This window comes from Triturus cristatus, chromosome 9, assembly GCF_964204655.1.
Source record: "Triturus cristatus chromosome 9, aTriCri1.1, whole genome shotgun sequence".
Taxonomy (NCBI): Eukaryota; Metazoa; Chordata; class Amphibia; order Caudata; family Salamandridae; genus Triturus; species Triturus cristatus.
Genome location: NC_140592.1, coordinates 1011119654 through 1011145102, shown reverse-complemented (window position 1 = coordinate 1011145102; position 25449 = coordinate 1011119654). Strand labels below are relative to the sequence as shown.

At 45.4% G+C, this 25449-nt stretch overlaps 1 protein-coding gene and 1 long non-coding RNA gene across 4 annotated transcripts in view; one reads left to right on the top strand and one right to left on the bottom strand.

The window, feature by feature from the left end:
- LOC146799214 (uncharacterized) overlaps positions 1-25449 on the top strand; it is a 282894-nt gene that overhangs the window by 222395 nt on the left and 35050 nt on the right. The window lies entirely within an intron of this gene.
- The window catches only part of POMT2 (protein O-mannosyltransferase 2), a 408616-nt gene continuing 401009 nt past the window's right edge, over positions 17843-25449 (bottom strand). For both annotated transcript variants that reach the window (XM_085626671.1, XM_085626672.1), the window contains one exon: positions 17843-25354. In XM_085626671.1, coding sequence (XP_085482797.1) covers positions 25249-25354 — 106 coding nt within the window. In that variant the 3' untranslated portion in view covers positions 17843-25248. The remainder of the gene's footprint in view (positions 25355-25449) is intronic.

Below are 25449 nucleotides of genomic sequence, written 5' to 3'. Positions count from 1 at the left end.
ATGCTGTGCATAGACTTTGTTGCAGTTTGCTAGTCTTGTGGTGGTTGGGTGGAAGATGAACTTTGGTTTGTAAATAGATGCTGTAAGACCTTTTGTCCTACTTGAGCTCCCTTGTTCATTTGAATGTCCACACACAAATACTTGGTGAATGTGTGCACAGAAGACCATGTTGCAGCCATGCAAATGTCTTGGATTGGAGTGTTAGCAAGAAATGCAATAGTTGCTCCTTCCTTCCTTGTTGAACACACCTGTGGCACCCCTTGTAACGTTTGTCCTGCTTGCTTGTGGCAGAATTGTATGGCTTGTGCTATCCATCTTGTGATTATGTTCTTTGTTACTGGTCTTCCCAGAAAACTTTTTTGCAAAGGATACAAATAACTGTTTTGTTTTTCTGTATTCCTTGTTTTTAACCATGTAATACATGACTGTTCAACTTGCGTCAAGTGTGTGCAAAGCCCTTTCTGCTTGGTCCTTTGGATTTTGAAAGAAACTTGGTATTTGTATACTCTGATTTATGCGAAATCTTGACACCACCTTTGGCATAAATTGTGGATCTGTCCTCATGACAATCCTATTACTATGTATTTGGAAATAGGGTTCCTGTAGTGTTAGTGCCTGCAACTCATTAACTCTACGCAAGGATGTTATTGCTACTAAAAATGCAGTCTTTATCGTAATAATTTGTAGCTTTGCATTATGTAGTGGTTCGAAAGGTGCTCTCATCATTTGTGCTAGAACTATGTTCAGATTCCAAGTTGGTGCTGGTACCATTTTTGGTGGTGCAATCCTCTTTGCACCTTCTAGGAACCTTTTGACTACTTGTGAGGTGAAGAAGCTCTTCCGTTTCCCCTCTTGTAAACGCCACAGTAGCTGCTAAATGTACTTTCAGTGATGTGAAACATAATTTACTTTCTAGTAAATATGTGAGGTATTTTAGCACTGTTCTTTCTTTTGTAATCTTTCTTGAAGGACGCTTTTGAAGGCACCATTGTGTGTACCTTTTCCATTTTGCTGTATATCATTTTCTTCTTGTTGGTTTCCTAGCTTCTCTTGCAACAGCCATTGTGCTTTCTGGTAGTTTGAGTTGTGCAAATTCTAAGTCCTCAGGAGCCATGCCGCTAGGCCTAAGCTCTCTGGTTCTGGATGAAGCACTTTCCCGTTTTGCATTGTTAGCAAATCTTTTCTTTTTGGCAGTTTGTGCATTGTTCCTTGTGAAATTTCCATTATTTCTGATAACCATGTTTTTCTGGCCCATTGTGGAGCTATGAGTATCATTGTCATTTTGCTGATCCTGCATTTGCTGATCACTTTGTTCATTAAAGGTACTGGGGGAAAAGCGTATGCAAATATCCCTGACCAGTCTATCCATAGCGCATTCCCTAGGGACTGGTTGCAAGGTCGCTTGGATGCGAAGTTTTGGCATTTTGCTTTGTGGGGTGTTGCAAATAGGTCTATTTGTGGAGTTCTCCATTTGTTGAAAATTCTTTGCACTTCTGTTTTGTTTAGTTCCCACTGGTGGGACGATGTTGTTTGTCTGCTCAGTCTGCCTGCTTCTACATTGTCCTTCCCTGGTAGGTGTATTGCTAAAATGTCTATTTGTTTTGGGATTGCCCATCTCCAAATCTCTTGTGCTAGAGTTGAGAGTGCTACAGACTGAGTTCCTCCTTGTTTATGTAAAACATAGTTGTGGTGTTGTTTGTTTGAAACAGCACCCTCTTCCAGTATAGCTCTTTCTGAAAGGCTTTTAAGGCTAAGAACACAGTTTTTAATTCCAAGATATTGATGTGTTTCACCGCATCCTGTGGTGCCCACAATCCCCTCACCTTGAGGTTCATGTGTGCTCCCCGTCCTACTAGGGACGCATCTGTTGTTATGGTCACTGTTGGAGTTGGAGGTATGAAAAGTCTCCCTTGTGCTATGTTTGCTTTGTTCCACCATGCCATCTCCTGATGAACTCTGTGACAACCACTAGATCCTCCCAACTCCCTGTAGCCTGTGACCATTGTGTTTGGAGCCATTCTTGGAAAGGTCTCATGTGCAGACGAATATTGGGAACTAAATGAATGCATGAGGCCATCATTCCTAGTAATTTAATTTCCCCACTATCCTCACTGTCAGATGATGCCCCTTCTGGTATAGGCAAGTCTCCTTCAATAGAGCTGATCTCCTTTTCTCGCTGGGGAATGCTTTCCCTAACACAGTGTTTATTTCTGCACCTAAGAACACCTTCCGTTCTGGTTCTATTGATGATTTTTCCCAATGTATGGCGAACCCCAGTTGAACTAGTGTGCCTATCACTTGTTGTATGTGCTGTTTGCATAAGCTGTGAGAGTTTGCTCTTACTAACCAGTCATCTAAGTAGGGGTAAACATGAATTCCTTGCCCTCTGAGATGTGCTGCTACAGCAGCCAGGCACTTTGTGAACACCCCTGGTGCTGATTTTAGTCCGAAAGCCAGTACTTTGAACAGGTAGTGTTGTTTGTCCATGACAAATCTCAACAGTGTTTTGTGTTTTCTGTTCATTGGGACGTGTAAATATGCATCCTTTAAGTCTATTGTTGCCATGTAATCTCCCCTTTGAAACTGAGGTAACACCTCTTGTAGTGTAGTCATCTTGAATCTTTGCGTTTTTATAAACTTGTTTAGAAACCTTAGGTCTAATATTGGCCGTAATGTTCCATCCACTTTTGGAATTAAGAATTATGTGGAGTGTACTCCGTTGTTCTTTTCTTTGTGTGGTTCATGCTGTATTGCATGTTTTCCTTGAAGTTCTTTCACTCTTTGACTAGGTGAGATAATTCATCTTTTGAATGTATTCTTTTCTTTGGCCTCCTGTGTGGAGGCTGTTTTGTTAACTCTATACAGTAACCATGCTGTATTATGTTTAGAATCCATTTGTCTGTGGTTATTTCTCTCCACTTTTGTTGGAAAGTTTTAGTCTGTCTCCTACAGGGGTGGTATGTTGGAGGAACTGTAAACTGATTTTCTTTTGTTTTGATAACTGCTCCTTCTTTGTGTGTACTCTCACTGCTGTTGTTTTTGAGTGTGCCTCCTTGTGAGCGCAGTCACTTGGTCGAAGTTTGTTGCCCCCCTCTTTGTGGCTGACCTATGCTACGGGGGCTCTCTCGATAGGAACCTCTTCCTTGGTATTGCCAGCTTTGTTGCTGTCACTGTTGTGTGCCCTGGTTTCCAGCTTGGTATGTCTGCTGGTAACTTTGATGTGAGGTTGTATGTTGGTGTGTACCTCTTCCTGTTGGTCTTCTCGATGGTGTGTCTCTACGCATGCCTCTGAACTGTAGAGCCCCCATGGATCTTGAGGTTTCATTGTCCTTCTTTCGCTGATTAAGCTTCTCATCAACCACAGTTCCAAACAATTGTTCTTCATTGAATGGTGAGTTAATGATGTTGCTTTGCACTTCTGGCTTGAAGCCTGAGATTCTAAGCCATGTGTTCCTCCTTTCCGCTATGCCAATCATCATTTGCCTGCTAGACGTTTCAGCAGCATCAAGGGCTGATTTTAAACATGTATTAGCAATGTATTTACCGTCTTCCACCAGGTGGCTAGGCTAGCTCTTTTTTGGAATTGTTCAGGTAGGTTTTGCAACAGTTCTGCTACCTCCTCCCAATGTTGGTACGCATGTCTGTTTAGCAATGCATTTGAATTTGATATTCGCACGAATTAGCTGCCCTTCTCTCCACCTTCCTTCCTACGAGGTCCATTCTCTTGCTGTCCTTGTCTGGAGGTGGTCCCACTGTCGTCAGTACATTTGCTCTTTTTCTTGCCTTTGAGGCAGAGTCTGCTGGTACTGATCCCCTGATGTATATAGGATCTTTAGAGGAGTGTTCATACTTCTTTTCTGCCCTTGGTGTTATAGCCTTGCATGTTGCAGGCTCTTTGAATACCTCTTTCCCCCAGTCCAAGACACTAGGCAGCATTGGTAGGAATTGATTTCTCGATTGTGTTGGCATCAGTTTTTAATAAAAAACATGACTGGGGTTTTTCCTCCTCAAGTTGAACTCCATAAGTTTCTGCAGCCTTTTTAATCACTTTATTATACATGCCAATGTCATCTGGAGGTGATGGCCTTGAAGGATATGATTCCACAGCCTCCTTCGGCGATTCGGCATCGAGATCTTGCCATTGGCGCTCTTGATTTTCCGAGCTCGCCGGAGTCCTTATCCAAGGATCCGACAGCCTGTTTTTGTTTGGATGCAGCTATGGTCGTCTAATGTTTCGGCACTGAGGATCCCTTTTGAGATCTAGAGTCTAATTTTCAAGACTCTTCTAGCTTTTTCGAGGTCGACGACTCTTACCGCCTTCGAAGTCTTCTTCTCGACTTCCACAACCAAAACTTCTTTCTTTGTCGCCATCTGGTCCTTCGGCGATTGTTATTCTCCTCCTCACTGGAAAGGCCCAGGTCTCGCAGCGATGAAGGTGGTACTTGTCCTTGCATGTTAAAATTTGCTCATCGCTGCCTTTCTCTTACCCTCAGCGTCTTCAGGGTGAAGACGGAGCAGGTGTTACAGTCATCGCTTTAATGATCCAGCGGCAGGCACAGGTTGCAGACTGGGTGTTGATCTTTTTGTGCGTATTTGTGCTGACAGTTCTTACAGAACTTGAACAGCGTCTTGTCCATTACCGCGCCCAGGGAGCCCCCTGCACACGCATTCTCAGATCTTCGACGAAGTTCTCAAATTTCTAAATTCGCCGACCCGCAGTCTTCTTAGATTCAAAGTTGGAATTGGAAGACACCTTTTCACAGATTTTCATTGACTCTTCTCTCCGATTTTCCACGATTCTTCTCTCCAATCTTGGGAGCTTCTCCGTATCGATCCAGACCCAACGGTGGGAAAAAAGAATCTGAAAATGGCTACCAAGGGTGAGAGATTCCAGAGGAAGCCCGTCAACGTCACAGAAGGGCACCAAATGGTACTACGTCGTCGACACCCACCAACAATAAAAAAAGAGAAGAAATACTACAATACCGGACCCAACCACTAGATGGCGGAATAATGCACAGCATAGTGAATCCAGAAAAGATTTACGCTGCAAAACATCTGTGCCCTGCCAAGGGCAGACAGGACTTTCGCAAGCATCTTGCCTTTTTCAGGAAGAGGTTGAGAAGGCGCAGGTCACCCCAGAGGGTTTGCGTGTCATTCTACCAGAACAAAGACTGCAACTACTGCGTTAGTCCTCTTCAGTTCCTGTCATGGATATCTGTCAGGCAGCAATGTGGGCTTCCTTGCACATGTTTACGAAACACTACTGCCTGGACAGTCAGGTCCCGCATGATGGTCACTTTGCCCGTTCGGTCCTAAAGGACGTTTTAGTCTAATCCGTGTCACAGCCCCACCTCTGGGAAGGTATTGCTTGGACATCTAGTCTAAGATAAGTACTCGTGGCTATAAGCCTCTATCAGATAAACATGTTGCTTATCTTCTAATGGCTTATCTGGTAAAGACTATCTAGCTGCAGATTCATTACCGATCCTCCCTACTCTGAGAACAGATTGTAGTTTAAGGGATTTACTCCTTTTAATGGCCATAGCTTCACATATCAATGGTCAGTGTTAGTCGTGGCTCCACGCTTTTCATGTGGAAAGTTGCAAAAGAAGCTGACATCAGTGCACTGGGTGGCCCCTATATAGGCATGTAACTTCGGGTGTGGCCAACGATGCCAGCTACCGGCGAGCAGGGGTACTCCTCACCAAACGTTTTTGGATCCAGTATGATGCCTGGGGAATATTCTAAGGGAAGGAATCTCCAGCTAGATAGAATCTCTACCAGATAAGCCGTTACCGAAGGTAAGTAACTTTTTCTTTAAGTTGGGCTGGGGTTGCTCCATCTCCCGGAAATTCAGGGAGGCGCATAGATGGCACAGACTCTACCACAAAGCTAGGCCTTGAGTGCGACAATCCCACGACTTGACTGAAGACTTGCGCCGTGAAGTTGACTTCTTTTCGAGGACTTACTAGACTTTCCCCACGACTTGGAATGGAATGACGATCGCCGGGTACGACTTTGTGAAAGATTTCGGAACCTTCCTTTCGACTGCGAATGATATCTGGAGCATCGCAAAGTCAGTCGATGCCGGGCAGCAAGGAGCTTGAGGGACCGCTCCTTCAGCACCTTGGGATGTATAGCGCGACAATCATTGCATGTCTTGGCATTGTGATCTAGCTCCAAACATTAAAGACATACCAAGTGTGGGTCCATCACCAACATCTGTGGATGACAGGTGCTGCAGGCTAACTTGAATCCAGTGGCAAAGTGAGCTAGGGACCCACTTCTGGGCATACCATGCCAACTTGGGGCGAAGAAAGGAGATGATGGTCGAATCGCTGAAACTTTTCAGACACCCACCCCCAGTCACAGATCTGGGTTGAATCCATCATCATTCTTTCGCTCACTTCGCCACCTCAGTTCAGACCCAGCTATATACAAATCAGTCTTGACCCTGTGCCTCATGGGAACAGTCCAGCCTGAACTGCCAAGCCACGTCTTCCCTGGATCGGAATCAAGCATCAAGGGACCAGTTTCTGGGTAGCACCCTTCATCTTTAAAATCCAGCCGTAAAAAAGTAGACCGAACAGAAAGGTAACCCTTGAGAGTTCCCAAAGCATGAATGAATAAAAGTACAGTGGAAAGAGAAGCAGAAAGAGGGTCAATGGACCTTTCTGTACAGTATAATATGAATTTCTGTCAAAGGCAGGCGTATACTGTCTTCGTGGAGGGCCGCCTGCCAGCCAGAATAACGATTTTTTACATTGATTTTTTTATTTATAAGGTTTTATTGGTCATTACAAAAAGTGATAACAAACAATACAACATGTCAGTAAAGCATAGTAGTACACAGTACATCTTTAACATTCTCTCATACTTATCACCAGATAACAAATGTAGATGATCGCAGCTAATCCGCTTGAGCACATTTTATGTTTTCTTTTAGTAAATCAGGATGATCTTGTAAATAAGTTGTTAGTGATTCCCAAACGTTTGTAGGTTTGGAAGCTGACGGTAGCTCCTCTGCCTATAATAAAATATTGTCTCTGCAGTATATGGAGTCCATTACCCAGCGTTCCAAGGTTGGAGATTTTTTACTGTCCCAGTGTATTTATACTCTTCTTTTTGCGAGGAGCAGTGCTATAGCAGCAAATCTTTTCTTGACGGATTTCAAATGCGTTCAACAACCCAGTAAGATGTTTATTCACTTTGATGCGTGCTATGGGTTTTGTATATAGGAGTTTAATCCAGTTTAATAAAATAGGCGGGAGCCCAATTCTTTGCAATATCACGAACCGGTATGTCCACTCAACTGAATCCAAATGCTTTAGCCGCGTCAAGCAGCACTGCTGTAGCCTCTAGCTCGGGTTTTAATTGATTTAGGAGTGCAAATATGGTACGTATGTTATGCGCTGTCGATCGTGCCGGTATGAAACCAGACTGATCCAGCAGAATAATGGCTTGCTTGAGTGGTTGTAGCCTAGTTGCTATGATCTTAGCTAATATTTTGGCATCAGTGTTGATTAAGGATTATGGTCTATATGATTCGCATTGCTCCGGATCTTTGTCTGGCTTCAGCAGCGCCACTATCATTGCCTCGCGTAGTGTTGGTGGTAGGATCTGCTGATTATGAGCATCCTCATACATCTCAGCAATATAGGGGCTAATCAGTGAGGAGAATTCTTTATAAAATTCACTAGTGAAGCCGTCAGGGCCAGGGGTTTTGCCGTTAGATAACGCTTTTATGACTTCCTGTGTCTCGTCTGTGGTGATTGGCTGTGCCAGAAATTCTCGTTGACCATCCGATAACCATGCAAGTGCTATGTCCTCTACATACTCTATAATTTCTTGCACATTCGCTGTATTACATGTCGCGTATAATGAACCATATGTGTCCATAAATGTGCTTAAAATGCCCTTAGTGTCCTAGTTTATTTTGCCTTTAGCATCTACAATTTTTAGGATGGTTTGCGGATTGTGTGTAACCCGCACTTTTTGTGCTAGGATCCGGCCTGGTCTACCCATTGTTCTAGCTGTGTGTCGACGTGTCAGGTATTTTAGTTCGCCGTCGGCCAATTCGTTGTAGTTGGTTATTTCTTCTCTAATGTTACCTAAAATGTCTGCATTGCGAGTTTTGTTGTATTCTGCCTCCAATTTCTTAATAGCATTTTCACTTTTTTTTAAACTGTGTACTTATATCTTTCAAATATTGGCATTAGTACTGATACAAACTCCCCTTAATGTTGTTTTGAAACCTTCCCAGAGTATACTTTCACTTACCGAGCTCTTATTTGTGTCAAAATATTCTACTATAACCGTTCGGATAGTTTCTTTATATATAGGGACTAAAAGGGCTGTGGCTTTGAAGTGCCATACAAATGGTGGCGGGACATACGTTGGGACATCAAGAGCTAGCATGACAGGTTTGTGGTCTGATAGTGTTTTGGCAGGTGCCTAACTGCTTGAGTCCAAGTGGTTGCTGCTTCTGTCATTAACCATTAGTCAAGTCTAGACCAACCCCCCATGTACGGAGGATGAGTGGGTACTTTCGAGTGTATGTGGATTTCGCATCCTCCATACATCATGCATATGAAATCCCACCATACCGTTTAATATAGTCGTGGCTGCTCGTTGATGGTGTTCCGTCGTTGCTTGTGACCTGTTTTGTGTTACATCTAGCGCGACATTCAAGTCCCCACCCCATATCAGTTCCATATCTGGTAGTTCTCGTAGTTTATTCCAGATAGTTGCAAAGAAGCTATATGTGTTGATTGCTACCTTTGAGCCCCTTAATACACCAGTGATTATCACGTACCATCCTTGCATATCTGATAGTATTTGTTCTGTTATGAATTGTGTCCCTTTTTTAATCAAGATCATGACTCTAGCGTAGGAGGAGTATGAGGATACAATCACTATCTCAGCCCAGCGTTTCCCTGTACTGTCTGCCTTTTGCTTAATCAGGTGCGTTTCTTGAAGTAGGGCGATGTCTATATAGTGCCTATCTAGGTACGCTAGTATCTGTGTAATCTTTCTGGGATTGATGAGTCCTCTTACGCTCCAGGTGATTAGTCGTATTGGTGTTGTTTTATTGCTATTGCTCATTAGGGCTGCTGCGATGGTTATAACTGTCGAATAATGCCGTTACATTTCGATCATCTGCAAATTCTGGTTGGCTTCGTATAAGACAGTGATCTGTGTACTTGTGTGTGTGCGCCATTGACCAACAATCTGTGACTTGCTTGAAAAAATGAAACCTACCCCGCTCTTCCACACTCACGTTAACATTCCAATCATGCCAAAGACAAACCCGTAATCTAACTACTGATAACAACATAACTGCTTTAGGGATTACCCGTCAGGGGGGCGTCTAGATGGCCGTTCTACCATCCGCGGAGCAGATAGGGCCGGAGTGCCATAGTATCTATGGAAATCTTAGGAATTGCGAGGTAATATACATGGTCATAACCATAGTACATTTTTTAAAATGTAACGTAACTTTGGTACCTGTGTTCCATCAGTTCAGGCTGTGAGATGAGAGAAACAACAAACTTTATCATTATAGGGCAACATATATAATAATCTCATTGTTCGTGCATTACCTATGGACTTCAAGTTCGTTGGAGATCACTGTGCAGAGTTCCGGCAATGGTAACTAAGCCTTTCTGGCTCTATTTGCAGGTGGACTCATGTCTTGCAGCATAGCATGTACTTCCGGAGTATATATGTGCTTCTGTCTAGGAGCTCAAGTTTGTGGGTAATGAGGATCTTCTTGAGTTTGCTTGTTTCAGTCTGATGTGTTTAAGGTAATCCTGAGCCACTTTCTGCAAAATACTCTAGATGTCGTGCCAGCCCGTTATTTCCGGGTGGTGGAGGGTCTTCAGCGCCAACTGTTTTGGGACGGGCGGCCGCGGATCGCTCTCGCCAAGTTGACGCTCTCTTGGTACGATGGGGGGGGTCGCCCTCCCCGATATTAAACGATACTATTGGGCGTCTCAGTTGGCGGCGGTGAACCACGGGATATACGGTCCTGCCTTGAATACGGCCTTCGAGAAGGATACATTTCTGCTCCCGGGTGGGGATTATAATAGGGCGCTGTACTCGGTGACCCCGGATACGCGGTTGACAGGACCCACGCAGGTTGCGGTACGTGTGTGGCACGCGGCGAGTGCTGCGATGGGGTGGAGGGATCGCTTGACTCGGGCGACGCCGTTGTATGCCTCCGGGCGGCTGGGCTGTTTGTGGAGATCGAAAGGCTTTGAGAAATGGGATATGATTGGTATATGTAAGGTGGGTGATCTTTGGGCGAAGGGGTCTTTCAAAACGTTTGAAATGCTTAAAACTGAATACAAATTAAATGATAGAGAGTACTTCCGGTATGCACAAGTCTACCATGCGCTGTGTTCGGTTTTTCCGGACGTTGCTGCTATCCCCGAGTATTCCCCGCTGGAGGATAGAGTGTTGGATGGCTACGTGCCCGACAGCACTATTTCTCTGATTTATAAAAAACTCATTAATGATCGCGCGGACTTGCTGCTCCGTCTGCGGGAGGCATGGACGGGCGATGGCTTGGAACTGGACGATGAGGACTGGGTATCGGCGGTGGCCTCCCCGAAAGAGGTGGCGATCCCGGCCCGCTTACGATTCGTACAGCTGAAGATCCTTCATAGAGTGTATGTCACGGGGCCCGGTCTGCTGCGTATGGGTTACTCGAGGGATGGACTGTGTAAGCGTGGATGTGGCCTGCCGGGTACCTTTCTTCATATCTTATGGGAATGTTCGGAGGTTGTGCGATTTTGGAACGGTATCCACACCGTAATGGAGGAGGTCACGCACGTTGCTCTGTTGCCAGAGGCTAGGAGGTGTTTGTTGAATGTCTGGGAACCGAATGATTATAATGCGGCACAGACGCAGTGGGTGACTTTGGGGTACATGGTGGCTAAGCGTAACATTGCACAGCTGTGGGGCTCCCCGAGGCCGCCCACGGTCGCGGTATGGAAGTAGAATATGGACTGGTGTATGTTTAGGGAAAAGACGGTGTATGTGGCGAGAGGCAAGCCAGGGAAATGGACTAAGGTATGGGGTCCATGGAATTTATATCGTGGACGTATCTGCACCCCGCCTCTGCCATTAGAGGTCGATATTGCTTAGTCTCCCTAGCCACACATTCTGCGGGATTGTGTGAGGTGTGTTCCATGCTTTGTCTTCCCGTTGCCCCCCGCTACCGCTTCCATTCAAGAACTGCTTTGGACACTGTACGTTGTTCCCCGTCCTGGGAAGAGCACGCTGCTATTTCGGACTCTCATTGCCTTGAGTGTGTTTTGTACTTAATAGAAAATGAAACTGTTTTTTCCGATTGCTCCTGGCCTATGGCCACGGCCTGTTGCATGTACTCACGAACTACCGGGAGCTCTGCCTCTGGTTCGTTTGAATGTGTGGCGTCGCATTGCGGGCCCTCGGGCTCTATAGCGGCCGGCCTTGGTGGTTGTAGGCCCTTGTATGTATTTTATCATGTAATAAAGGCTTCTAATAAAAAAAAATTAAAAAAAAATCCTGAGCCACTTTCGGTGTTGCTAAGATCTTCGTTTTTCCTTCATACGTAACACGTAGTCTTGCAGGGTACGGCACTGCATAGGTGATATCCATTTCGTGCAGTTTCCTCTTAACAGGTCCAAAGTCCTCGAACTTACACAAACTCTTGGGTGGGAGGTTCCCCACGACCCGCTGCGCCTGCTCCTGGGGTTGTTTGATGGATCCCGGGCTGATAAGCGCTTCCTGGGAACGGCAGTGGCGGTGGCGAAACGCAACATAGCGGCGCTTTGGTCCCAAGCCAAGCCCCCTACTATGCAGAGGTAGTGACGGGGAGTGGACTGGTGTGGAACCCAGGAGGAGCCCCTCTTCGAGGCCCGGGGATGCCCCAACACTTTTGGCAAAAAATGGGGCAAATGGTTCAACTTACTGTGTACACTGAGGTGTTTGTGAATGTCCTGTACATGATTATCTACAAGCAGGTGTCGTACTCATTCCACGAATGCCTTATGAGTCTCTGTTGTCCTCTCTTGATTGTACTGTGTTTAAATAATGTGTCTGATTTGCTACCAATATATTTTTGTTCTCTTAAAGATCCAATAAACTTGATTATCAAAAAACAGGTCCAAAGTCCTTACGAGCCGCCTGAACTGCAATTGTAAAATCTGGGTACAGCGACACCTCGCAACCATTATAATCAAGCCATTTTTTCTCCCTTGCCAGTCGGAGTGCTGTATCCTGGTGTCTATAGTTTAGTATTCTGGCCACTATGGGTCTTGGTGGAGCGCCTGGCGGTGGTCTAGGGGGTGAGAGATCTGTGCGCTCTTTCTACTATAAACAAAGGTTAAAGGTGTTCTTCACCAAATAGGTCTTTCAACATTTTTTAGACATAATCTTCAAGGCGACCAGTGTTGGTGCTTTCAGGTATCCCCATAATGCATAGATTGTTTCGGCGTGATCTGGCTTCGAGGTCTTCATTCTTTGCTTTTATGATCTCCAGGAGTTTTCCATATCACAGCATTTGCTCGCTGTGGCGTTAGACTCATCTTCAACTGAAGAGACACATTGTTCTACAACATCTAGACGCTCGCCTTGTTTGTCTAGTTTGGTAGACATATTGTCTATTCTTACCGTCAGCATGTCTATCTTCCCATCGATGGCTTGCAGGCTTTGGTGAATGGTGGTTAGCACAGCTTCCATTTTGGCTTCGGCGGTTTGCTCCGTCTCTTGTTCCGCGTCTGCACTCAAACCGGGGAGTCTGGGGGTTCTGCAAGGTTCAAAAGGCAATTTTAATTGCTGTTTGTCAGTTTGGCCATTCTTTCCTGCTGAGGAGCAGATATCAGAACCGCAGTTGTCTAACTCCGGTGGTAGGGTCCTTGTTGTGTGCTTTTTTCCCCAAGGCAATCCGCTCCGTGACCTGTACCCCACTGTCTGGCTGGTGCAGTTGTCGTGTTCGTACACTACTAGTCCAATTGTATAGCCCGCTGTGTACCCGATCGAGCATACCTACACTGGGCAATGGTATCATGCAGCATTAGAGTCGTCGTGCGCAGATGAGCACTGTATCTTGTTGCAAAGCTAATGGTTAGTTTTATCGCATCAGTGAGATAGCCCCCGGTCAGCTGTTTTAACAGGGATGTTTCCCAGAAATCTCTCGCCTATGGGTTGTGCTGTATACTTGTTAGAGTCTCTACAGCGCAGCTTAGGCGGGGGCTATAGGTGTTGCAAGCGTCTCTAGAGATACTCAAATCACAGCTCACTCTCACGGATAATGTTCACACGTTACGGAGCACAGCCCTCATCAGGGCGCTATATCGTTTTTTGGCTACTGATATGTACAGGATTCAGCGTTCACCTACCGCTTCGTGCAACTTCACGTCGCGTCAGCAGCTGGGGGAGACGCGCCACTGCAACTTGCGTTTGTTGTCCCGGAGATGTGGCAGTTATTCAGGCTCGCGGCAGAAGATGCTTTTGTTGTCACTACATTTTGGAGGGGAGCTCAGGTGCAAGTATCTGGAGGCCGTGTCTCACGGCAATCAGCAGTAGCCAGCATTGGTTTAGCGCGCCTCTAATGGTGTTAAATGCATCGCACTGTATTTGCTTGCAGTATTTCTGCGCATCCAGTGCACTGCTGACTGTGCTCACTGCTGCCTCACTCCAGCAGGAGACAGGACAGCGGATCAGGTCCACCACAGGGCCTCTATGGTCGCGGGACGCTTACTGCTCCAATGTGTGCTGTCATCTTGCCTGCATCGGGAAAGTCGCGTTCCGTTTTCCTTTCAATTCCCACAGGCAGAGACATTAAGTTTTCCCGCAGCGGCGGCAGTATATACCATTACTGCATTCCAGCCGAAGATGGGGGGGTCGACCCGGTTCGCTTCATGGTCATTGTGTCGATAGGGCGATCATATCTTCGCTGCGTGCCGCCATTTTGCCTTCCAGTGGGGGTCTCGCGTTTTGGCTTCTTTTTCTCCGCATCCAGGCAAAATCAACCGTATTCAGCAACGGCAACAGGTCACTTTTGGTGTCCGATTTCGAAAACTTATCAGCACGTTTGGATGTATCGCAGTTTAGCTGATATTTAGCCGATGGTCATTCCGGCCAGCAGATTAGCACTAGTGCGCAGCCATCTTGCCTCGGAGCCTCTAGCGCCCCTCCTCCCCCCCACCAGAATAACGTTACAGACTTTGGGAGGAAGGTCAAAAGCTAGCAACTGTGCCGCACAATCTCCATGCATGGAGGCGCAGAGTTGACAGGCTCGGGTGAAGGACCCTCCCCTGTTGCTGCGACAGAAGATCATCCCAAACGGGCAGCCTGACCGTAGGATCGGTACCCATTCTCAAACGCTCTGGATACCAGACTCTTCTTGCCCAGTCCAGAGCCACAAGAATGACTTGGGCCCCAGTCGCTCCTGTTCTTCTTCAGAAACCAGGGCAGGAGTGGTATGGGCGGAAAGGCGTACAACAGGCCTGAGCTCCTCTCATGACGAAAAGCGCTGCTGAGCTATAGCTGCCTTGGAAACTCCAGCGTGCAGTACCACTGACACTGCACGTTCTTTTCGGAGGCGAACAAATCTAATCTGCTGAAAGAGACTTTGCGCCACCTCCGACTAGAGATACCATTCTTGATCCGCTAGGCATCGACGGTTGAGTTCGCCCGCCCTGGTGTTCAAGAACCTGCCAGGTGTTGAACCACCAGGGTTATGCCCTGCTGTTTCAGCCATGTCCAGAGATGAAGAGTCTCTCGACAAAGGGTCCGCGACCCCACCCCGCCCTGTTTGTTGCAGTTCCACATGGCGATGGTGTTGTCCATGAACACCTTATTTATTTTATTTATTTATTTATACCTGCACTAACTTCCCCTTGACAGAGGGAAGAAATGCTTTCAATGCCAACCGAATCGCTCGGAGCTCCAACAAATTTATGTGGAGTCCCGTCTCCGCCGGAGACCAGTGTCCCCTGATCTCCACCTCTCCTAGGTGGCCGCCCCATCCTAGAAGTGACGCATCTGTCACAATTGTGAGATCTGGTTGGGGAAGGGAGAGGGGTCTGCCGTTGATCCAATCGTGGTTCGTTCACCACCACTGCAGATCTTTTGCAGTTCCTTCCGAGATCTATGCTCATTGGAACTTCAAATCCCACTGCAGAGCCCGCATATGCCACCTGGCGGGTCTGACCAACAGGATGCAGGAGGCCATGAGGCCCAACATCCTCAAAGTCAGTCTAACGGAAATCCAGGTTGAAATATCGGAATCATAGCCTGAATATCCTGGACTTGCTGCTTGGGAGGATAGGCCCAAACCTGCACTGTGTCCAGAACTGCTCAGTGTCTGAGAAGGAGTCACTTTGGCACGTTTATAGAGAACACCAGCGAATGCAGGAGGTTCGCTGTAGTCTGAAGGTGGAAGACGACTGTCTGGGGCGAGGACGCCTTCAACAGCCAGTTGTTGAGGTTAGGGAAGACTGACACCCCTAAACAGCGCAGATGAGCTGGGACCACCGCCATCAATTTGGTGAACACCCAAGGGGCACTGGTAAAGCCGAAGGGGAGCACAGTAATCTGAAAGTGCTCGTGGCCTACCTTGAACCGCAAGTTATCCCTTTGGCACTGCAGGATGGGGATGTGAAAATACGCATCCTGCAGATCCAACTCTACCATCCAGTCTTCTTGGTCTAGGGCAGACAAGACCCGAGCTTGAGTTAGCATTTTGAATTTCTCATTTTTGAGGAAGAGATTGACAGTCCGAAGATCCAAAATGGGCCGTAGCCCTTTGTTCTTCTTCGGAATCAGAAAGTAGTGGGAATAACAGCCCCTGCCTACTTATGAAACGGGGACCCTTTTTATAGCCCCCTTGGCCAAGAAAGCTGCAACGTCCTCTTGGAGCAACTTTAGCTGATCCTCAATCAGCCATTCCTGATTTGGCAGATTAGGAGGAGGAAAAGAAAGAAAAGGTAGAGAATAGCCCTCCTGGACGATCTGCAAGACCCACTTGTCCGATGTTATGGATCTCCGGTGGGGGAGATGATGACTAATTCTCCCACCAACTGGAGTAGTGTGGTCCTGCAAAATCAGCTTAGGAGTGCTTGGAGGCTGCGGCTGCTGTGGGGCAGTGTGATCAATAACTTCTAGCCTCCCTTCCGGAATCAGAATACACCGCGTTCACGTCCTCGCACGGCTTAGGCCGTCTGTGCAGGACTGTGGCTGGGATAGGGCTGACGCTGCTGGAACCCCTTCCGTTGCCGCGAAAGGAAGACTGGCTACGGGGGTGGAGGAGAGGCCCAAAGATCTGGCCGTAGCTCAAGCGTCATTGAACCTGACCAGGGCAGAGTCTGCATTTTCCCCAAAAAGGTGGGTTCCATCAAAGGGCATGTCCATCAGATTGGCTTGGACATCGAGCGAGAAGACAGTTGTTCAAAGCCAGACGTGGCACCTCAAGGCCACCGTCGTTGAAATCAATCTGCCCAGCGAATCGGTTGTATCTAGGCCACACCATATGGTGAATTTTGCTGCATCCCCTTCCATCCTGGACAGCTTGGGAGAGCACAGACCAGGCCTCCTCCAGGACTTGTGGCAGAACTTGCGCAACGTCTCCCAATAAGCGTGCGGTTTTCACCGATCGCAATACCAGGCTGGAGGAAGAAAATAACTTCTTTCCGAATGAGTCCAACCTCTTGCATTCCCTATCCGGAGAGGCGGAAGGGAACGCACCCTGGGACATAGAAGCCTGCACCACCAAGCTCTCTGGGGTGGGGTGTTGGCTGAGAAACTTTGGGCCACCTGGAGCTGGGCGATGGCGGTGTGCAATCTTCCTATTTATAGGAGCCTCTATGCTAGGTTTGGACCATGTACCTAGAAGGACATCCATAAGTGCCTCATTAAAGGGCAAAAGTGGTTCGGACGTGGAAACCCCAGGTCGACGCACCATGGCAGGAGATTAGTCCTGACCTGCAATGAGAGCAGCTCTCAAGTCAAGAAAAAGCCTGCCAAAAAGCAGCAGAGGGGTAGCTCTTCCTGGGTCGGCGCTTAACTGGCACAGGAAGAAAAGAACTTATGTCTGTGCGCCTGGGTGGCACCTATTTAGGAACCACGACATCATAATCGACGCTAATGACGCAGACAACATCACACGGAGCCGAATGGAGCCACCCGACGTCGCACGCAAGGGGTATTGATCAGCAAAAGTTTCTGGATCCAGCCTGATGCCTGGGTAATTCAAAGGTAAGGAATCTGCAGCTAGCATCTCTATCAGATAGAAAAGAACTTATAGCGCACTGGGGTGGTGCCTATATAGGCACCGCGCACGTCACTTTCAGTGCAGACGGAGCCGAACTATGTCTCCTACAGGCACACAAGGGTACTGCTCACCAAAGTTTCCAGTTCCATATATTCTAAGGTAAGGAATCTGCAGCTAGAAATCTCCATCAGATAAATTGGTATAAGTAATGGATGGACCACTTGGCCATTCAAGGAGCTGCTCATGCTTCGTATGTTCGACCTCCCTGTGTCCCCTACCACCACCACAATAGTCGGTTACTTTCAGGTAAAAATGACTGACTGTAACAGCTGAAATTGTATTTTTACTGATGCACTATGGACTCAACTATGACGTAAAGTAGCCATATTACCCGACATAAGTAGATACTGTGCTTGATTTGAGAGTGTATACCACCTGCTGGGACCTACAGGAGTAAAGGCCCTAGTGGTCTTTGGTGAAACAGGCACATTATGCTCTTTGTCTCCTGAAAAACAAGAAAAACCTTAAATGGTGGACAAATGAACGTATATTAAGTATTTTACTTCACACAGTAAAAAGTTTTTAAAAATATGTTTAATTTCTCAAATTTCCATAAACAGTTGTGTACGTAAAATGCACCACACAATGGCTTTACTATGCAGTGGATACCACTTGCCTGCAGCTAAAGACAATAAAACATGTCTAATGTAACTTTCACACAGGACCCAATCCAAGGTTAATATACGGCTTGTAATGTCATCCGTACAGGAGTGTTTTCCACCTCAGAGGGTCTGTGGAGATTAATTGAAAGATAAGGACCATTTAAAAAAGTAAACATATGCTGTCATCAATGCCCTGTCCTCTGAAAGGATAATGGACGGTGTTCTGGGCGGAACGGCAAGTGCATCTCAAAAAGGGAATCGGGTCATAAGACCTTCTCTATGATTTGCTGTCTCAAGATGTAAGTTTGACTGATCTTCACAAACAGTGCACTAAAAATGTAGGGTTAAAATCACAGAGACATTCAGTCACGTCAATGCTGCAGCACCACTGATGTGGCCTGGACTGCAGTTAGACCCTGCTCCCAATGTGCAGTCTTAATTCTTTTGCTGAGATCAGTGACATATCTGAAGTGATCCAGTGGCTTCAGGAAACTGGGAACTGCAAACAAAACCACATTTTCTAGTCTCCTACAGCATATGAAACCCACAGAAGTCCCATATAATCCATTATTGAATTCCATCGTTCCAGGGAAAGACTCTTTTGTAGTGTCTCTCTTACATGCCATAATGTTGTGATGTTTGAGTTACCCTTTATTTCTGAAAAACAAGCCTTTCCGTTGTGTTTTTCTGTATGCCATAATTCAAGGAAATATTGAAAGTTACTAGCAATATCTACCTCATGTAGCCCTTAAAGTGCCTTTATGTCTGAAATTTGTGACCATTACTATCTGGTGGGAAGGACCAGAAACTGTGCAACAACTTTAACAAACAACTGAGGCTTCTCACACTCAATACTAGATAGCAAAAAACAAAAAAAAACAAAGCACTGGCAAAGTCAATAAGTCATGCGTTTAAAACCTATAGGCTTTGCCAATTACTTTTAGTCATGCTGTACACCATCCTGCAAGATGCTGAAGATGTCTAGCATGGCGGAAAGCTAAAAGAGCCGCAATGACTCGCCGTGTCATTTTGTAGATGTGCTCATGCTTGTTTCCGCAAGCACCTACAAAATGACACAGTTTTTCTTTTATGTACTGATCCAAGATAGATCGTTAAATAGAAAAAGCAATAGAAGTAGTGCAAAAGAGCTGTTAAGGTGGACAGGCTGGTCCTTCGCAAAAAAACTAATTTAAAAAAAGATCATTATCGATGGAAAAAGGAGGGTGCAGCATTAGGGAGTAGGCTGCAGTGGGGGGGGGGGGGGAGGGGCGGGGGCCTGGATGGAGAAGAAGCGCTCAAGGAAGAAGCACATGAGCGAGAAAGCAATGTGGGGGGAATAACACATGGGCAAGCACAACACGGAAGGATAGTGGGGGCAAGAAGCACATGGACGAAATAAAGCAACACAGAGCTGCATAGATGTGGAAAGAGATTTACTCAAGGGAGTCAGATGGAGAACACATACACTGTCATGGAGTGCAATGGTAGGATACAAGTAATGAGGCTATGGGCCAAGGGATGGGCAAACACAATAAAAGGAAGGACAAATCCCACGCAATCTGAAGAATACAAAGTAAGCAAATGAGAGTGAAATTAAAGCCAACCAATGGTAAGCAATGGGTGGGCTCCAAGTCCAGTGTAAGCTGACAATAGGTATTTTCGCCACCCGAAAACATGCGCTGTCTCGTAGGCGAGACCCTGTCAATGGTCAACTACAAAACAAACCACCGAATTCACCCGAGATACAAGGCACATGTAGAAGTTGTAAGTGAAATGAAAATCTTTCATAATGGGATGTCAAAGGGACATAGATTGTATTGGGTGATGTTTCTTTCACAGTGGATGTGATTTCCCATTTATTTGCTAGAACACACGTTTGGTTATAAGTTCAATTATTTTAAAAAACATATGAAGGAAACAATGTAATTACAGGCCTAGCCAGTATCAAAAGTAAGGTTGGGAAGGAGGGTGGGCAGCAGTCATGTAACAGTCTCTGTATCATTTTGCATTTTCGTTCAGCTCCTGCACGTCCCCAATTTACCTGTACAGGTCATAAAGAAAGGACTCGGAAGTGCCATCAGACTAGGTGAATGCCAGAATCAATATTTACAGGCTGCCAAGGGCAGGCAAGCTAACATCTGTTTACAATGTTGAATTATTCACACTGCTGAACGACAGCCCTTTCAGCAACACCAGAGTCTATGTCGCACTCGAGAACACCACAACCAAATAATTCAGTAATGAAGCACTGGAAGGAGACGTTCTATTTCAGCTGTATCAAGAATATAGGTTTATTCACATCTTCTATAGAGAAAAACAGGTATTACAGAAAGACAGGGGACTTGTCCAAGTGCTTTATGTTTGAACTGTTTGGCTATGGTAAGCGCTAGTGCAGCATAGACTCTGTTGTTGATGAAAGGACTGTTGTTCAAGCAGTGTATACAATGATTTAAATTGGTTGTTGGTACCTGTTTATCTATGCCGGCACTACAGACGATCTGTCTGTGCTTTAAAATTAATCCGTAGGCACAGAGCACCGGCATTGGTGGTTTCATACAATGTAGAATGACAAAAGAGTAATGCTTCCATAAGGAACACAGAGTAGATCATGAAGCTGCCCTGATATTTAGAAGGTCAAAGAGGCTGCTAATCTCTGGTTGCGTTAGCTGAGACGCGGTATAGAAAGGTGCCCATCGGGTGCCACTGCATGACATGCTGAGGCAAGTGATGGGTATATTTGCTTCTCATGAGTTTCAAAATGATTACTGACAAAAGCCTGAATTGACCTCTGGTGCGATCGATGTAGAGTATCCAACTTATTTTTCTAGACTGCTAAGTTCTTGCCTATAACAGGGCCCAAAGAAGGGTTCCAGAAATGTGATATCTGGCTTAGTCCTTGGATAAAAGAAAAGATTTGTCTCTGTGACAGTAGATGGTTGTGAAACCAATAACAAGCTACCGTTGACAACTAGGAGACTTCTCCCAACGACAAAAACAAACGTACAGGACATGTTCAGCACAAAAGGAGGAATTATGCCTGACTAAAAAGATACTTTTATCTCTGTGGATGCAGTTATTTTACTGAAGAGGCATAATCAATCAGATTAGCTTTCTATGGGCACAATTAAGAAGTTTTTCAGTAAGACCGAAAAAATGGCAATAACTTCAACAGATAACATTTGAATATAAGCCAAATAACACTTGATAATAGCAACCTGAATGCATTTTCTAGACACATAATCTATCAGCATCAACAGAGATGAGTAGAACAGATCTTAGCTAGGGGATTGTAGAGCATTGCAGATGCATTAACTTGGTTGAAAACCAGAGTACTGTTTTTGCAATACGCTCATCTAGGGCTACTGGACAGAAAAAAACACACAGGTACCTGGGCAAAGGCTACTAAAATATGTGATGAGGGATGTTCAATGTTTTCCTTGAAACACCACGTTAAAAAGCTGAATGAGCATCTGATTCAAACGGCAAAACTGTGGTGTCTGGGAGTGACCCTTTATAAGGGTTATTTTGGAACAGTAGTAAGCATATGTATCAGAATCTGTAAAATTATCTGGGGAAAGGGTCTGGAACGTTTCACATAACGAAGCTGCTTTATAGCCCAGGAAGTGACTTCAGGAATATCCTAGCCTGAAGGAGGTCATCAGCAAAGTTATTGAAAACTCTGTTCCCAAAAGGACTGTGCAGCTCCCCTTTACTCATAACATATTCTGATGGTGGCTACTGCTATAACAGAGTAATGACTCTCTGTCATTATTATAAGGGTGATTTTATAGATTCAGTTTCCCTTAGTTGGTGAGGTCCAAGCCTCTTATGCTTTTATGATAGGAAGTTGTTTCGAGGGATGTGACCAGTTCACAAATACCCACAAGGCCTCTCAGAGGCTTCCTGCCTTCCTCAATTGTTGCAGGTGAAAAAACAAGTCTTTGCTAAGGAGATTGTAAAGACCCCCCCCCCCCCCTCGACTATTATAAAAGCAACTATACAGTACAATGTGATTTTATTAGAGTATACTAACATTCTTGGTGCTTTGTTCTCTCTAGTAGAGAAACTTCTCACTTGGCTGTACCAAATACTCAGGAACAATGCCTGGCGCGATAAACCAAATATACTGCTTGACTACATCGCTTCCATTACGTTGCCTGGCATTACAATATTAAAGTTAAGTTATATAAAATAAGTTAAGCTTAAGGCCATGAGATCCTGAGAGGATGTAAAGACAGGTGATGTAAAAGAGAATATGTAGTGGTAGGCAATGTAGTGGCACAGGATTCGTAACCTATAACCGTCGGGGCTAACCGTTTGCTCACTGAACAGTTCTTCAGTCACCTGCAAGCTAAGGGCGCTGCCTTTGTTGTCTGTGCTTCCAATTCACTGCCGCCACCCCTGGTCAAGTGGCCGCTCTTCTTATGGGAGCTACATCTTGGTCCCCATACGACCCCTGCCCGCCCGATACTCAAACTAGCACCAGAGATAATCGCAAACAATCCGTCCGATATCTTTAACATAATATTTTCCACAGGTGTGTTTCCTATTGTTTGGAAACAAGCTTCCATACTCCCTCCCATAAAAAAGCTGAATCTCAGCTCCACTGACCCCAATAACTATCGCCCTATATCACGTCTCACCTCCCCTCTTGTTGGAAAAAAATCACAAACTTAAAACTGTCTACATTTATCCAGGACAATCACATCCTGGACACTATGCAGTTCGGGTTCAGACCATGACACAGTACAGAAACTGTCATGGTCAAAGCAATGGCAGAGATAAGGACTTCACTAGACAGAGGGGAATCTGCTGTCCTCATTCTCCTTGACCTATCAGCCGCATTCGATATGGTGCACCAGAAGACCTTGATTCACCGTTTAGCGGAGATAGGGATCAAGGATAAGGCCCTTTCCTTGCTCACCTCTTTTCTTTGTGATAGGACACAAACCCTAGCTCTGGGCAAATTTAAGTCAACACCCTTCTCTCTGCCATGCAGGGTCTCACAGAGATCCTCGTTGAGCCCAACTCTTTTTAATGTCTATGTATCTAAACTGGCCCCTCTTCTGGATTACCTCCTATGCTGATGACACCCTATTGGTAGTCACAGCCTTCAACAGCGATCCATCTGGACCTCTAAAATGTCAAGAATGTATCAGAGCAGTCAGCCTCTGGTTGAGCAAACACTGTTTAAAGTCTAACTCGGGTAAAACAGAGGCGATAATATTTGGGATCCTCCCTGGTCCCCAACCAGTGGTCAGAATTGCTTGCATCCCCTCCCATTTAATCCCTGTCTCCAAAGCCAAACATTTGGGGGTTGTCATTGATGATAAACTCAACCTCTGAGTCCATGTACCGTCAGTGGTGTTCTCATCCTATCATACCCATAGAAAGATCAGAAATATTTTATCCTATATCCCGGACAAATCCAGAACAAATTTGATCACTGCTTTAATCCTCTCAAAGTTAACTATTGTAATAGCCTCTGTATGAATCTGCAAGAAAAGCATGCCAGCAAACTTCAGTTAGTGCAGCCAGAATGATTCTAACTGTCCCGAAATTCTATTAATTCTCCCCCGGTCTCCGAAAGCTACATAGGCTTCCTGTTCGCAGCCAGGTAAAATTCAAAGCTCTCTGCCTTGCACACAAAGGTCTCTACCACACAGGACCGCAATTTCTAAGGCATACCTTCTGCTGGTACATTCCTCACAGACCCTACGTTCTGCAAGTTTCAATACGCAAGTGATCCCCAGAATCAGGAAAGCCAACTGGGGAGGTAGGAGCTTTAGAGGCCGCACAACTAAACTATGGAATAGCCTTCCGGCCCACATCAGAGCCATCCCATCCCTCCTCGCATTTAGGAAGATGATTAAGACCTGACTTTTTAACAACTATTAGCGCCATCCTAGCGTGTTCAGAGTCAGTCGGCACCAAGACACCCTTGGGTATTTGCGTGCTCTATAAATCCTTTTAAAATAACATACCATTAATGTCTACAGTACCACTTCCCATATCAGGTCTTGGCAATATACAGGTAGATCCCGAGCTTGCAAACAATACAAATCGCCTCGAGAGGAACTCTATTCTGCTCACTGCTGGATTTGAATTTGATGAAAACTTTTCCATTTTCACACATCTATTGAACATAACCACAGGCGTTTGCTGTCTATAAATATGTGCTGCATAAGATAGGTCACCGATAAAACAAACATTGGCAATGCCCAAGCATACGGCTTGAATTGCCATGTATGCCTGTAATATACAAAAGTATCCACAGGCGGCACAATTTTTCTGTTACTGTGAAATTGTTAAACAGAAAATTATAACAGAAAATGCTTGCACTTTATGTAACCAACACTATCTGCTGCTCCACACCGATTGATGACCTAAATTGTCACAAAAGACGCCTAAAGCTGTGTGTAGGCAGATGCCAACAAATAAAATTTAGGAATCACTGCTGTACATGGGAAAAATTTGCACAGAGAAAGCAAAAAGCAGTTAAAAAATATATTGGACTGTGTCAGAAGTGAATATCTACCGGTCAGTAGGAAAAAAAATAGACTGTGCGAAAAGGAAATTAGAGCAAGCATAATGGTGATGGATATGCTTGGAACACATAATAGGGGATGCAAATGTATTCGTAGACTAGCTAACGTCATTTAATAAAGCTGTTGCACAGTTCCTACTCATGGCCACCAGAAAATAAGAAGTGCACGAGTGCTCACAAATTCTGCACCAACATTTGCATCGATCAGTGAAAAATTGAATTTTTGCACTTTTATCAGGTAATGGAAATATATTTTTTGCACTGGTCTCTAAATGTAAATGATCATTCAGAACTGGCTGGCACTCATGCAAACATGCCTTGAATGAATCCACTTTTTAGTGACATCCTTCCCTAAAGTAAAGTACAAAGTGGCTGAGCAACAATACTATGTACATGTATTGCTCTTCAGTGATATCATAATTCGGGGATATCATGTGTTTCTGGATTTGATCAATTCAGGGAAGCCTTTCAGTATTTTCTAGACAATCAAATTTGTTGGAAATCAGGTTTTTGATCAATGTTCTTCTGGTAAATATCAAATATTGCTGCACCATTCAACAAAAACTCCTGGGATCCTTTGGGGTAACAAAGTGCTTTTTAAGGGACTTTCGGCTTTTCGTTAGATGAAAATTCTTTGGCAAGATCCGCCCTGTGTGAAGGGAAAGAGGAGACATAGCCCCGATGGAATTGACCCTGCTGTGCTGAGACAACCTTCTTTAGTTTAGAGGCACTATGTCCTGACATGGTGTAGAGAACGGTCTGGTGCTTAGATTTCAGAAATCCCACGATTCCATCCATCGTAGTCCAGCCATGGGGCTGCTCGGGTCCGGGGTCAGAGGTCCAACCATTCCATAGGCCAGAGGATGGAAGAGGTAGAAACTGTGTACAAGGAGAAGAATGGACAGACGTTTAGTTTAACGTTGCTATTGCTATCTTCTGGTTTCCTTAAAACAAGATGACAAAATAAAATGCTT